Source organism: Manacus vitellinus, unplaced genomic scaffold (genome assembly GCF_001715985.3).
Source record: "Manacus vitellinus isolate BGI_N305 unplaced genomic scaffold, ASM171598v3 scaffold_31_pilon, whole genome shotgun sequence".
Taxonomy (NCBI): domain Eukaryota; kingdom Metazoa; phylum Chordata; class Aves; order Passeriformes; family Pipridae; genus Manacus; species Manacus vitellinus.
The window spans coordinates 3,853,502-3,867,799 of NW_021940379.1; the positions used below are offsets into that span (position 1 = coordinate 3,853,502).

Below are 14,298 nucleotides of genomic sequence, written 5' to 3' on the forward strand. Positions count from 1 at the left end.
GATTCTGGGGTCCTGCAGTCATTGAGAAACCGGGTAACTTTAGGTAGAGTCGGTGTCTTCCCGTGGTTCCCCTGCGAGCAGCCAGGCCCTAGCCCCGGCACTCCCTCCGTGCCATCTCCCCCGTCCTGCAGTTCTGTCATAGGCAGCCGGCTGGAGCTTTGATGATCGCTTTGCATTTAAGGCCCAATGGAGATAATTTGCGGCTGTTGCATTAAACCCCAGAGCCACTGAGAGCCCTTCGTGTGCTCTGCTGTGCTGAGAGAATCTCTGCTCTCCAGGGTTTCCAGCCTGGCAGAGACAAAGACGTGGCAGCCGCGTCTCGGTAGCGCCCGGAGCGCAGCGGGCAGGGAGCTGGGAATGAGGGGAGGAAGCTGCGCTGGGAAAATAGTTGTTGGTTTCCTGTGTGTTCAAAACCTGAAGGCTCAGCTGGCAGGTGGACGCTGCACTTCGCTGCTCCGGGCTTTCTCCCAAAATGCCCATATTTAAACTCCTCACTAAATCTTGAGAACTTTGCAGCACAGGGTTTATTGCTTGCAATTGATAAAATGGAGTGTTTTTGTAGTATTTCGTGCTTCAAAGCCCCAGTTTTTTAATAAGCAGGTTTTGTGTTTCATAGGTCTGAGAAATATGGGGGGTCAGGGTGTGTCCACCTCGCTTTTTATCACACTGTTCTCTGTAATACTAATCTTCAGTAAAGTTTATTGGTGGACTAAGGTTTGAGCCTTTAACTGGTCTTATTTTGTGTGTCAATTATGTACACATGAAGTTTGTTATTTACGATTATGTTAATTATTACGATTATCCTATGTATTGTGTGCTCTGTTTTTTCAGTGCATGTGTGCCCAGGTATACAGAGATGTTTGTTTAGTCTGCTATATTTGAGTTATTCTTTTTAACTAATGGAAACCATTGTTCCTTACTTTCCTAAAAAAATGGAAGCATGTTTTTGTTGTTTTCACTGGTTTGCAATGTCTGAAAATTGCTTTTAATGGAGTTAAACTATAGCCAAGCAAAGCTCATTTTGGCCAAGTTGTATCTGAGATTTCAGGGTTGAAATCCGACATACACTGCCCAGGCACAGGGAGCCAGGTGGCAGGAGGCTGGAAAAGCAAAGGTGACACGACTCCACTAAACTTTGCTGAATTTGACACTGTTCCCTGGCAGTGTCTTGGAGCCTGAGCCAGGGAACAAACCCCAGGCTCTGGTGTTTGGATGCCAGAGGGCTTTGCCATTTTCCTCACTGGGCTTGCCACTCTTCAATGTTGTTTTTTTTTCCTTAACAACTTTTACACTTTATTTTGTGACATATAATGGATAAATAAATAGCACTGTTTATCTCCCAGGCTTCCCTGAGAGATGTCACTCAAGGTAGAGTGTAAAACTGATTCCTGTCTTCTGTGCTGCTCAGTAGAGCATATCGAACTGCAGTAACATTTGACACCTCCTGGGAGTAGCTGGTAGCTCACAGTCTCTGGCTATGAGGGGTCTGTACTGGGCTTGGGCAATTTTTGCTGTGTCTCTGTGTTTTATTTGGCTTGTGCTCTCTGAGCCGCCTTCCTTCCGAGGAGCTCGGGCTTGGGGTTTTTTTTAGCACCAGAGTTCATGCTGTGAAGCACAGGGCGGAGGCTGGAGTTAGTTCTGACTACCTCATCCTGCCACATTTCATGTGAAAGCTCTCTCAGACTGAGAGTTTGCACCAGTGAAGTTCTCACGGTGCTCACCACTGCTATATTTTCACTTAGAAACAGCAACTGCAGCATTAAAGCAGCATAATTTGCATCAGCCCAGTCAGCTGTCAGCCCTGTGGATGCCAAGCTGAATTTCCTCCAATCTCTGTGATGTACTGATTTTTGTGTGGGTCTGTTTTAGGAGAATGTGTTTATTGGTCAATCCAAAATCTACAGCTACCTGAACCCTAACAAAGCTCCTGGTGCTCGCCCCCCACTTCAAGAGGAAAACTCTGTCATGTATCACGAGGTGAAATGTCAGGGCAAAACACTAAAGGAAACCTACAGGAAAGGAGCTGGTAAGATTGAGTTTTGGATTCTTATCTTGTTACATGTGTTCCCCCCACCTACAGTTTGAAAGCTTTAATACACAGTGAAAAAGGCTGGGCAGCTCCCCGGGCCCAGCAGCTTTCCCAGTCCTCCATTGCCAACTCTGTTGGCAAACTGGGACTCTACAAAGATGGGTGTGTCCTGATCCTTTTCAAAACTTCAGTCATAGGTTTACCAGGCAATTTTTCCCTATGGCTTTTGTCTGGCCATGTTTGTTTTGTCTGGATATAAAAAACTAATGCTTGTGTTGTCAATATGCCCCAATTTCCCTGCAATTCTATTAATACTCTGCTTCTTTGGGTCGGTGCTTGGCAGTTTGTCTAATTTTTTGGGATCTGCTTTATTACCTAAAACTGGCTTATTCTGTAATTTGACTAATTGATCGAGTATGAGGCTGAGGTGCTGGTAGGAGAAGAAACAACAATTGTCAAATTTTCAGGAAGAAGTAAAAGCAGTGGGAAGGAGGAGCACAGGCTGTGAATGCTGAGTGCCAGGGTTCATAGGGGCTTTGTAGTGACTGGAAATGGGAATGTTCCATAAGTTTGTGGATAGGAAATAAAACTCAGCTGGCTTGTGTTTAAACATGTATTTTTAATAACCTTGGTAATTTGTCAAAACATTTTGATGCAAATGCTTTTAGCCAGCAGGTATTGTAAGTCCCTCTCAACATGGCAAGTGCCAGGTTTTCTGCAAACTCAGGGCCTTTAGCTCCTGATTTGGCTCCCCAGTTTTGACAAGGAAGTGAAGATGGCTTTGGCTTGTCCCTGTGCTGAGGCCTTGCAGCTGTGCTTCACTTCTCCAGGGAGACTGAAACATCTGGCTCAGCAGATGGGACTGTTCAGCCTGGGCATTTGCTCTCCATGAAAACCTTATTCAGCTTTGAGCCACACTCACCTGCCTCTGCAGCAGCTGTCTGAGCAGGAGGATGTGGTGTCAGGGTAGGAGCAGAACTATAAACCACTGGAATTCACTTAAAGCACTCTGGTATAGCTGGTCCTGAGCTCAGAGCCTTACTTTGTTTTCCTGTCAGCAGGAAAAAAGAATGGTGGCAAAATAGTTGAAGGTGCTATGAAAGCAGAAGAGCAGAAGGATAAGGAGAGTGGGTGCAATCCTTCAATGCCCTCTGATCAAAACCAAGAAACTGCAGAATCCCAGAAGCCCCCCCTGCCTGCAGACTGTGCTGAGGAGGCCAATGCAAAGCCAGCTCAGAAAAAGATGGTAAAAGCAAAACGTGGACCAAGGAAAAAGTAAGTGACTTGTGGAATTGGAAAAGGAGAGCTCCTTGTTTTCTTGGGAATATTGGACTTAAAAAAAAAACCACAAAATGACATTAAAGTATTGATCTACCTTGCAGAGGTTCTTGTTTTTCTTGAAAACAAGGTCAGGGTATTTTATCACAGGTGAAATATTTGCTGATCACCTGTGGAAAAAGAAATTAATGAGCCATTAAGACCTACTTTTCTGTGGACAAATGGGAATGTATCTTGTCAGAAACAGAACAGTTGGAGGTTTCCTGGCTGAGCTGATCCTCTTTCTCATGGTATCAGACCTAACATTAATGAATTCCTTGCCAAGCAGTTTTCATGACCTAAATTTTTGAGTGCCTTCTAGCAAGGCACACAGGGGGCTCCAGACTTGTGATGTGACCTTCAGTTTATTTCCAGTGGTATCTCATTTTTATTGTTATTAGTACTGGAGCAGTGGAAGTAGTGTGGGGGAAAATGGGGATGTAGCTTTGGCTACATCCCCATTATCAGCACTTGAAGAGTACTGATAAGAAACACTGATTCATCTTGGTCACCTTTCAACATACCAAGCTGAAAATAAAAATTTCTTGCACATACCTCTGTCCTAGAGGTGTAACTTCACAAATAGTCTGAAAAGTGTGTGTGTTCTCTCTTTCTTATCCCTTAGAACACAAGGAAGGACACCAAACCGAAAAGTGACAGATTATTACCCAGTTAGGAGAAGTTCCAGGAAGAGCAAATCTGAATTGGAGGTAGTGCATCTTGTTTAAATGACATTACTTCTAACATGGCTGGTTAGTTGAAGATTTGAGGAAGTGTGTAAATATCTCTAAGTGGTTTCCATTCCAAGTACAAATAACACTGTGCACTGGAAGTACTGTTAAGAACATGCTTAAAATTTGGAAATGCTGGTCCAGTTCTAGGACAGAATGCAGCTGCTTATGTAGAAATCTGTCTCTCTGCCCTTCAGTTTTGCTGGAAATGTGGGATGGTCTGGAACAATGAGTGTCACTGGCTAGTAATGCCTTTCAGCTCTAGAACACACTACGAAAGTTGTGGTTTTGTTTGTTCTCGTTTCTTCTGCAGACTGAGGAGAGGAGGAAAATAGATGAACTGATTACAAGTGGGAAAGAAGAAGGAATGAAGGTAACTGCAGAGTCAACCAACAAATGCTCTTAGCCTGTGTACAGCCCGTTGCTGTGGGTTTGCAATCTGGTTCTTGGGATGATGGGTTGTACTGGTTTTCTTCCCACTGCTGTCAAATGCAGTTATTGAGACCAAGAGCTTACATTTGGGTTGTTCTGATCACCCCTTTTAGAATTTAAAGCAGAAATGGCCCCTGGAAGTGCAGAAGAGCTGTGATTCTTGAAAAGCAGCAGCCTCTAGATCAATACTGTCACATCTGTGACAGTGATGGGACTTCCTTGGGGTTGTCCAATTTACAGGGGGAGACAGGAATACTAAAGTGTACTGGTGGCTGATAAATGTAATTTTTGTAATCAGTCTTATTGTTCCTTTAACTTTCTAACCTGTGTATGCTAACATGCACATGAAATGGAAAAGCTCACTGCCCCAGCTCATAGGGAGTTTAAAAGAAAAAACAGACACAAAGAGAAGAGTTAGGGTTTATTTAAAGTAATTCTTATTTCTCTAATTAGAAGCCTTTGTATCAAACTACCTGGTAACCTGGATGAATCCCAAACTCATCCTGTGTTTCTTCCACAATGCCAGGCAGCTTCTAAAGCTTTGTCTGCTGTAGACAGAATTTGTTTGAATTCCCTTTGACAGCATTTTGTAATGACAAATCACTCATTTCCTCGTAATCAGCATATTTGCAATCATGTAAATACTTTCCAATTTCCCAGCTGATTTTCTTTTCAACTCTCCAGATTGATTACATCGATGGCAAGGGGAGAGGAGTCATTGCTACTAAACATTTTAATCGAGGAGAGTTTGTGGTGGAGTATCACGGGGATCTCATAGAGATCACTGATGCCAAGAAGCGGGAGGCTGTGTATGCTCAGGATCCATCCACGGGCTGCTACATGTACTATTTCCAGTACCTCAGCAAAACCTACTGGTAAGCTCCTCTTCCCTCAAGTGTTGGCTCACAGAGGCTTTGGATGTCACTAAACCCTTTCTTGTTCTCATGCAAGTTTTGTGTTTTTAATGAGAACCGTGAATTATGAAAATCTTGGGGAGCACTGATCCCCCTCCAAGTCTGGGCTGGTGGGTGACTCAGAGCAGTTTTCTCTGAAGTGCAGCACAAGGTGTATGGAGAGTTGCATCTGCTTGGATGAGATTTCTAGCCCTGCTTATTCTCTTCTAAAACTAACTCCTTTTTCTGAGTTGCAAGGATTTGGTTTGAAAAGCAGGATGGACAAACTCTCTGGAAGAGAAGCATTTCCTTCAAGTGTCTTTGAGTGGGTGTCCTTGTTTTCCCAGCACCTAACACCCACCCCAGATTCATGCTTTATCTATTTACTGTTTCATTTGCCCCAAACTCCAGGTCTCTAAAAGTAACTACTCTGACTACCTTCTTTCCTCCTTGGCTGATCCTACTGGATACTGGAGCGTAGGTCACTTAACCACGTGTGTGACCTATTAATTACCTGGAAGTGCCCTATATTCTAAGTGCCTTGATAGCTGCCTTAACACTTCTTTGTGCAATGAGGGGCACTAGAGCTGGAGTATCCAGGTCTCTGGAATTTGGGCATGTAGTATTTAGGCATTCTCAGCCTTCCTTTTGCTGATTTACTTTTGCTGGTTTACTCAGTAAATATACTTAGCTTGGACACAGCTTTCTTGAGGGGAGGATATTTAAGGTATCCAGCCTTTCTGATGGTGTCTTACATCTGGATTCAGCTATTCCTGAAAAGAGGAGCTCAAACAGTCTAGAGTTTTCAGTTTTGTGCTAAATTAAAAATCTCCCGGATTGTTTTAGTTTCCCTGCATTACCATATTTATTGCTGTCTGTTTAATCATGGTTGGTCTGTACTGTTCTGTTTCTCCTTCATTTTCCAAGCCTTGTGGGGATTCCTCATTCTTTATCCTGTTTGCACTTGGGTTTTGGTCCACAAAAACTGTTCTTGTTCTTTCAGTGTCGATGCTACAAAGGAAACGAATCGTCTGGGAAGGCTCATTAATCACAGCAAATGTGGCAACTGTCAGACTAAGCTCCATGACATTGATGGTGTTCCTCATCTCATCCTCATTGCTTCCAGGGACATTAAAGCAGGTGAAGAACTCTTGTACGACTATGGAGACAGGAGCAAAGCTTCCATTGAAGCTCATCCATGGCTGAAACACTAATTCATCTTCTTTGTTTTGGTTTTTTTTTTCCTGGACTGAGTGTTCTACAAGGAGTCTGGATTTACTTCTCCTGCCCTCACGTCCCTCAGCTTTCTTAGTGGACTGCTTACGGTCTTCCGAGCTCCTTACAAACTACCTTTTTGCTTTGCAGTATTTAAACACCTATTACAGTTTTCCAGGCAGGCTTCAATAATTGATCTTAGATTGCCAAACCTTTTGTATCATAAAAGGAAACCCTCCCTAAAATCTGAATGCTTCTGCACAGTGACCAGTGCCACTTGAGCAGTCAAAGACTTGCACAGAAACTTAATCACTGGGGTTGTGCTTCTGCCTTTGCAAGAAAATCTCACGCTCCACTTTGGGGTGATGAACTCGGCGTTAACTTTGACAGCAGAAGTACTTCTGTACTCTGTTCATGCGGTGGCTTGACTGCCTGTCACACTGCTGTTCCCAGCCCAGTGCTGACAGGCTTCTCTGGCATGGATGCTACTATCATTCTCCAATAATTTGTGGTAGGAATCCAGTTTTTTCGGTGTCGTATAATCTGTTGGCAATGAACTTTAAATGCACTGGCACTGAGGAAAAAAGGATGGTCAGATTGGCTGCTTTCTTTGGAGAAATGACTCCCAGCCAAACAAGGATGGATTTTGATAGTCTGGGTGGATACTGAGTACAAATTTGGAGATAGAACTTCACAGTGAGAATCAATGTTTGACATTACTTATTTTCTAAAATTTAAGAAGGTACCTTTTTATATTGATGGCTGATTGTTGGAGGTGTCTCCCAGAGGATTTTAAAGAAGTAAAAGCTCTCTCCAAAAATTTTTGTATTACCTTCCTATGCTAATTAGCCACATCAGAAGCTATTTATTTACTGTGAATGCTTGAAGTAGAGCATAGCGGTTCCAAAAATAGGAGTCCTCTTCATGTGCAGCTTCAAAGTGTAACAATGAAGTTCATGCAGTGAAGGAAGTAGATTCCTTATTGCCTGGTCCTGTAGGTCTGTCCAGCATGGTCTGGTCCCACTGTGTTACATGGGAGTCAAGCGCTTGGCATCTCATGGATGTTGGAATGTTACTGTTGGAGAACCAAATCTGGGATATAGGCAGGCAATACAATGCAGGTCCTTTATGTTAAAGATGAATTCTTACCAGTTGGAATTTTTGCCAAGGCAGGCTTGGCATGTGTGTAGATGAAAATGGCTGTGAGCCATCAGCCACACTTGCTGCTGGAAGATGTCAGCAAGGAATCTGTGGCTCTGTTAATGTCTTCTATTCCTCATGTCTTGAAGGCTGCTGCTGTTCCAGCTGAATGCCCTCTAGGACAATCTTATGCTTGCCTATGTGATAGGTCAGATAGCAACAACATCCTGGTTGTGTGCTCCAGCAGCAAGAGAGGTGGCTTAGTGATGTATTTTTTAAATTAAAAACTTGAAGACAATGTCTCTGTAAAATAAAGAATATATTTATTATTGATGAAGTGGCTGCTATACTACCTGTCTCCATTGCAGTTCATGAGCATTGGAAAGAAAGCTGTGAAAATCATTAGCTGTTAAATGCTTGATATTTACTGCTTAACACAAGGCAAACTCAGCAGAGCCAGCCTGGGTATGTTCACGTTTCTGAAGGAGTAACTGGAGACCTGTTACCTTCCATGTACTGAGTTTCAGGTAAGATAAGGCCAACTTAGCTGAGTTGGCACTGATTTTTCTCTGGTCTCAGTAGCAGAGACCTCAGCAGTGTGTACAGTATCCCCTTAAACTAGAGCACTTCCCTTAAGTCAAGATTAGAGTAAAATGATTCTTTTTATTTTATTTAAACGTTTACTTGTCCTTTATCAGGTTGAATAGCTTAAAACCTCTGTTCTTCAGCATCACTTCTGTAAACAAAAAAGGGAATGATCTCCCTGTTTTACATAAAAACAAAGTTGTCTTCTCTGAAAGGCTTAACTGATAATGGAGTAGCACTGGGTCAGATGGAAATAAAGCTGATGTTGCACTGCATATGTATCCTTGACTTTCCTAGGAACTGAGGTATCAATATATTTCTCACAGAAACTGCCATTTGGATGTTTATCTCTGTCCCTCTTAGGAAGATTTCATCTTCTGATATGGTGTAAAGCACTTCTTGGTGCTTACAAGATGTCCTTGGGTTGGGAGCTAAACTGCCCTTTTTGAAGGAGATTGGAAAATACATTCCTGGATAAGCCACAGGAGGATGGAGTTCAGAGCACATCTCTTTTCAGCTCAGAGGTGTATCCTGGCTGTTGTTAATTCGTGATTACTTATTTATTTTTGAGCACAAAGCCTCTGCTCAGGCAATGCAGTAACTTCCTTCCCTGCTGCCCTGCTTTACAAAATACATCATGAGGGCATGGCTAAGATTGATATTTTGAAGATGGCAAAATGACTTCAGCAGTTCCTACCCTGCCTATACCAGGTGGCTGAGGTCAGACCTCTCTGGTGGTGCCTTCTCATGCACAGTTGCCAGGGAACTCTAAAAGGAGGCTGCAGCTCTGCCTTCTGCTGAGCCACACCCACATTGTGCATCCCAGCAGTTGTGTGAAGTGTCCTATATTTCTCATGCTGCCAGTGTGTGAGAGGGAATCAAAAGACTTCGGAGCCTGCTTTCACTTCTGAAGAGAGTAAGATCAGAGTTTGATACCTGTCACTGCTCCTTTTATGTCTATTCAGGCTTTTCTGCTCTGGATATTCTACCAGAGCAGTTCTGGGGAACCTAACTGGTGTCTTTCAGGCTTCTTTTCCCACTCCTCTGTTTGCCCTATATCCTTCCACTGGTGATAAATCTCATTACTGGGGCCAACACACAGCTTGTGGCAGTTGATGGGAAGAAGAGAGCTTATGCAAAACACAGCTGCCTTCCCCAGGAGCCCTTCAGCTGTCAGAAATGAGGTGTTTGGTGCATCTGTTCCAGTCTGAGCATTTCTGCACCTCAGACCTTCATGTGGGCAGAGCACGAGGCAGCAGCTTTCCTTCCCTTGCTGTGCTCTTCTCCACTATCATTCATCTCAACCCCAAACAGCCACTTGGGAATGCCATGTATCTCTTAAATATCATCTCCATCTTGCAAAATCACTTGGGCTGAGTGCTTTGATAGCTGGACAGGGTAAATATGTTGTTGTTCCAATCATCACAGGCTCCTTTAATAAGAATAAACCCCACCTGTGTATAAAGGTTTATTTTCTACATGTGGGTAATATCTGACAGGAATCTAAGAAATACAAAAAGTGTCTGTTTTAAACAGTTTCTGAAAAAGCAGAGTAAAAACTATTCTGAAAGAATATTATACACCACAATTTTGATGAGGTTGCTCATTCTCTGCAGCAGGAGTGGTGCTGCTTCTCCCAGCCCTTGTCTCCTCCCTCATCAGTGCCGTGCTCAGCAGGAGTCCTTGAGGATGCTCATTTTCCATGTTTAAAAGAAAACCTAAAAAAATCAACAAGAGAAAGGAAACAATAACGTACAAGCAGAAAAGCAGTTGGAAATGCTGTGAGGTGGCTGTGTCAATGTGCTCTGCTATTTTGGGGAACTTTAGGGACATGGCCTGAGCTTGTGGGTACTGTGTACAATGAAAACAAACCTCCAGGGCCAGTGTGTTCCCACAGCACAGGCCTGAGGTGCTGGCAGGGGAGGCAAATATTGCATTGCTTTGCTCTGAAATACTTGTTTTTCCTAAAAAAAAAAGTGACTCCCTGCTTGCCTGGGTGGAGGTTGCCTTCCTGTGGAGTGTTTTTTCCACAGGAAAAGATTTCCTTATCAGGTTTTTAACTTTAAAAAGGGAGCAAGAAAAAAACAATATCCAGCCAACTGGGCTGGAGTTCAGCATCCATCCCTGGATTTGCTGTGGTTGAGCGTGCCATGTTCTCCCAAATTCTGCCCAAAAAGCTGCAGACAAACTCACAGCCGTTTGATGATTGTCTTCTCACTGTCCTTGCTGGTGCCAGCGCTGCTGCCACTGCTTTCTTTTTCCAGTTCTTCAGTTTGGTCCTTTCTCTGTGAGATGATCCCACTGGGAAAAGAAAGGGGTTTGTTTATTTTTCATGAGTTTGTGCATAGTGACAGTGTGTACATGTTAAACCCTGTGAACTGGGACATGGATGAATGGGAGTTCATGGGACAGGGAGGGCAGCTGGGACTCTTCCTGGTAGTGAATGAAAATAATGAATTGTTATCCCTAAGTATTGCAATGGGGCTATGCTTTAGTGGGAACACTAAAGTAATAAGCTGACTTTTCCACAGAAGAAAAATGGCAAATCATAATGGGAGTGAAAGGAATGTGGAATTATACATTGGATATGTAGAGAGGTCCAAGGATAACAGGATGGTGCAGACACAAAAAGTGAATTCCTGCATGGGTGGATCTGTGGTACCTTCAGCGCAGCCACCAAGGCTGGGAACACATGGGATATTCCCAGCTCCCCTGCAAGGCAGGTGCCTGTTCCTCTTTCCACCCTACAGAGGAGAAAAGAAAGGCTTTGCCTCAGCTCTCAACTGTGTGATCCTACTTGGCTCTTCTTACACTCCACAGGTTCTAACCTCCTGCTTCAGGTACCAGCTTCAGCTTTACCAAAGGAGTTTTCCCTGCTTGGAACCAGATTGGACTTTCCCAGCCTGCACACTCTGTTTTCACAGCCTGCCAGTCACTGTCCTGAGCTGACCTCATTTGCTGGGAGAGCTGAGTGGATCAAAGCCTGCAGGAGCCAAAGGCTGAGAGCAGCCAAGCAACACTTGGCTGGGTTTGGAAGCACAAACACAGAGTATCTAGAAACTGGTGTGACAGCAGGAATGGGGTAATTCTGGGGCGGATTCTCCTCTTGGAGAAAAAGGACTATGAGCTGTTTGGTGACACTGCAGAGCTGTAATATCTGCACAACTTCTACCTAGAAATCACCATGAAAACTGCAATCCCCAAACGCCATCAGTGAGTGTGAGCCAATCCTTGGGAGGATGTTTGGTACCTTGTGCTAAACTGAGCTTATTTCCAATGTGCATAATAGAGCTTATTTCCAATATACACAAGACATTTTAGATCATATATTTATCCCCTTCCCCTGCACAGCTCCTCTTTATGGCTGTACAATTACAATTAGAATTTTATGTGACTGTTTAAAGGGAAGATGGATTTTGGCTTAAGCTATAGCAGTCTACAAGGAGATAACCTCATAAATTACTTGAACTGAAAAGCAGCCCTGACACACTCAGTGCACAGCACTGTGACTGAAATCACTCAAAACCTGAAAACATTCCCACTGTTAATTTTTAACTTGGCCTGCACTAAGCTGTGTAACAGCTGGGAAATCAAAGCAAGAAGCCATTTCACTGGCTGCACAGCAAAGCATTCAGCTGAGCTGGGGAAGTGCTGTCAGGCAGTTTGTAAATTCTTGGATTTAACTTTTAACTTCTTGGCTTAACCTGCCTGTTACAGACCAGACAAAGGGCAGGCTCACTGTATCCAGGAGGCTGTTGCTGAGATACCTCAACTGAAATCTGATGTGCTTACTTTGTGTCCAGATTAAGAAGTAGTTTCTTACTCCAAAGAGTTTATAATCTAATCTGAGGATGGGCAAGGGTTGAAGAGAGCAGCCTTGGGGGTGAATGAATTTGTAGCACCAAGAGCAAGACCCTTCCCTCATCCTACCCTCTGGCTCACACCGGTTCTCCCAGGCTGGTCCCTTTGAGAAAGACCAAACCCTCCTCTCAAAGCACTTGTTCTGCACAGTTCAAGTGCCTTGCACAACCCTCTGTTGGCAGTCCTAAACCCCCACAGCTTCTCTTGAATGATGAAAGAGCTCAATATTCTGTCCCTAGAGCAGTCCATACCCCCATGGGAGCGCAGGACCAGAGATAAGGCAGTGTCCCCACACTGCAGGAGGAAGGAAACTTTGACTCAAGCTGAGCTGGAAACCCCCGTGCTCTTCGGTGTGTGGTGTGGCTTTGGACACTTTGTGCAACTGCTGTGACTGCACAGATGGATTCCTGTGCACGGGAACCACTGGATGGGGAGTGGGAGTAACTGTGCGTAGGGGACAACTCTGGGAACAGGCTGAGAACTGTGCAGAGCAAAAGGGAGTTTAGTTTTAAAATTATGTTGCATAGAGACTTCATTGTTCCCGTTTTTCTTTGAATGCTTTTGGAAGCACAAGTGTCTCTTACACGCCTGGGCAGTGCCTGGCCCAAGCCTGCCGTGCTCTCGTCTGATAAGCTCCCCAGACAAGAATTAATTAATTGTTATTAGTAGTTATTAATTCTTTGGTGCCTTCATGCTGTACCTCTTATAGCACTGTAGCTCCTCTTGCACCACCAGAAGCTGAGCTTTCAGCTGGTTTCTCTCTTGCAACACATCTTTGAGCTCCTGCAACGTGAATCGTGGCCGGTTGGGATCTGTGAGGTCGATCACCATTTTATCTGGTCCAAGGCTGATCTGGAAAAGAAACAGTGCTGGTCATGATCTTGTAACCTCTCAAAACCATGGAGTAATTTGTAGGACTAGTACAAGTTGATCACAATCCTGACTTTTTTTCTAAGCACTTAATTATAGTTCTTCATATTACTTTTGTATTCCCTTGGTGACTGCATTTCCAGCCCCAACTGTGACAGGCTCTGACCACAGCTAAAAGCAACGTCTCTGTCCGAAAGTGTTTGCAATTTAGTTTGCCAAGAAGCTGCTTTTATCAGCTTTTCTGATGGTGGGAGAAGCCAAGCAATCTAACATCACGTCTGTGGCAGAGATAGGTGAGAACTGAATTCTCCTTTCCTAATTTAAGACCTTTGTGGTAATGGCTTTTTTGGGTCACAGTTTCTCTTGCAGAGAGTAACAAAGCTCTAGCGTTTGCTTAAATGGCAATTTGTCTCATGTGGGGCCGGTGCTGTGTGAGAACTGAACACGGTGGGTTTGTACTCGGTGAACTCTGTGAGCGCCTGAACAACTCTGCTGTCACCGCACGTTGCTGAGATAAAGCGGTGAAACGGGAGCGGGGGATCCACAGCACTGCGACCTGTAACACCCCACGGGAAGAGCTCCAAGGCTTCCTGGCCAAAGACGGGAACTGACATTGTGAGACTCGTTCTGCTGCGACAAAAGAGACCACGAGTATCCTCCGGCCCCTCTGGTGTTGCTCGGGGTGGGCTCCACGACCCGCACGCGTCCGGCCCGTGTCCCTGTGCCCGGCCTGTCCCGCACCCACCTGCGGGGCGCTGCCTGGGGCCGCCGCGCCCGCAGCTGCTCCAGCTCCGCCGCAGACTGTCCCGCTCCCGCCGCAGCTGCTCCTCGGCCACGCTGCTCTCGCCTCACCAGCGCCTCCAGCATCTCCAGCACCGCACGATCCTGAACTGCAGCCGCGCGCGGGGCGGCGGGGAGCTCGGGCCCGGCGCGGAGCTGCAGCAGGTCCCGGCCCACCACGGCCGAGATGTCGTACACATCGGCGGCCGTCAGCTGGAACGGGCTCTTTTCCAGAGCGCTCTCCGGGCCGCCATCCCATCCTCCTCCCGTCCAGCTCTCTCCTCTCCTGCCGGCCCCGCTGCATTCCGCCGCTCCCTCCTCCCTCCGCGGCCCGGCGGCGCTGGCGCGGGCGGAGCGGCCCTCCTGCCCCGGCGGGCCCGTGGCCGCGGCCCGGCCGCGCTTCCCTGCCCTGCCTTCCCCTGAGGAGCAGCCGCCGCCGCCGCTG

The 14,298-nt window shown here is 45.4% G+C and overlaps 2 protein-coding genes across 2 annotated transcripts; one reads left to right on the forward strand and one right to left on the reverse strand.

Moving 5' to 3' along the window:
• Nucleotides 1-1,356: 1,356 nt before the first annotated feature.
• Nucleotides 1,357-8,617, forward strand: KMT5A (lysine methyltransferase 5A). Its single transcript, XM_008926729.2, has 7 exons — nt 1,357-1,368; nt 1,870-2,026; nt 3,091-3,304; nt 3,972-4,056; nt 4,391-4,450; nt 5,194-5,384; nt 6,406-8,617. The coding sequence occupies exons 1-7, from the start codon at nt 1,357-1,359 to the stop codon at nt 6,614-6,616; spliced, it is 930 nt and encodes a 309-aa protein (XP_008924977.2). The 3' UTR covers nt 6,617-8,617.
• Nucleotides 8,618-9,797: 1,180 nt separating this feature from the next.
• Nucleotides 9,798-14,157, reverse strand: RILPL2 (Rab interacting lysosomal protein like 2). Its single transcript, XM_018076275.2, is given in 7 exon segments — nt 9,798-10,060; nt 10,536-10,643; nt 12,904-13,055; nt 13,819-13,852; nt 13,854-13,978; nt 13,980-14,112; nt 14,114-14,157. Coding segments are annotated over 7 exon segments (621 nt in total). The 3' UTR covers nt 9,798-10,035.
• Between the last annotated feature and the right edge of the window lie 141 nt (nt 14,158-14,298).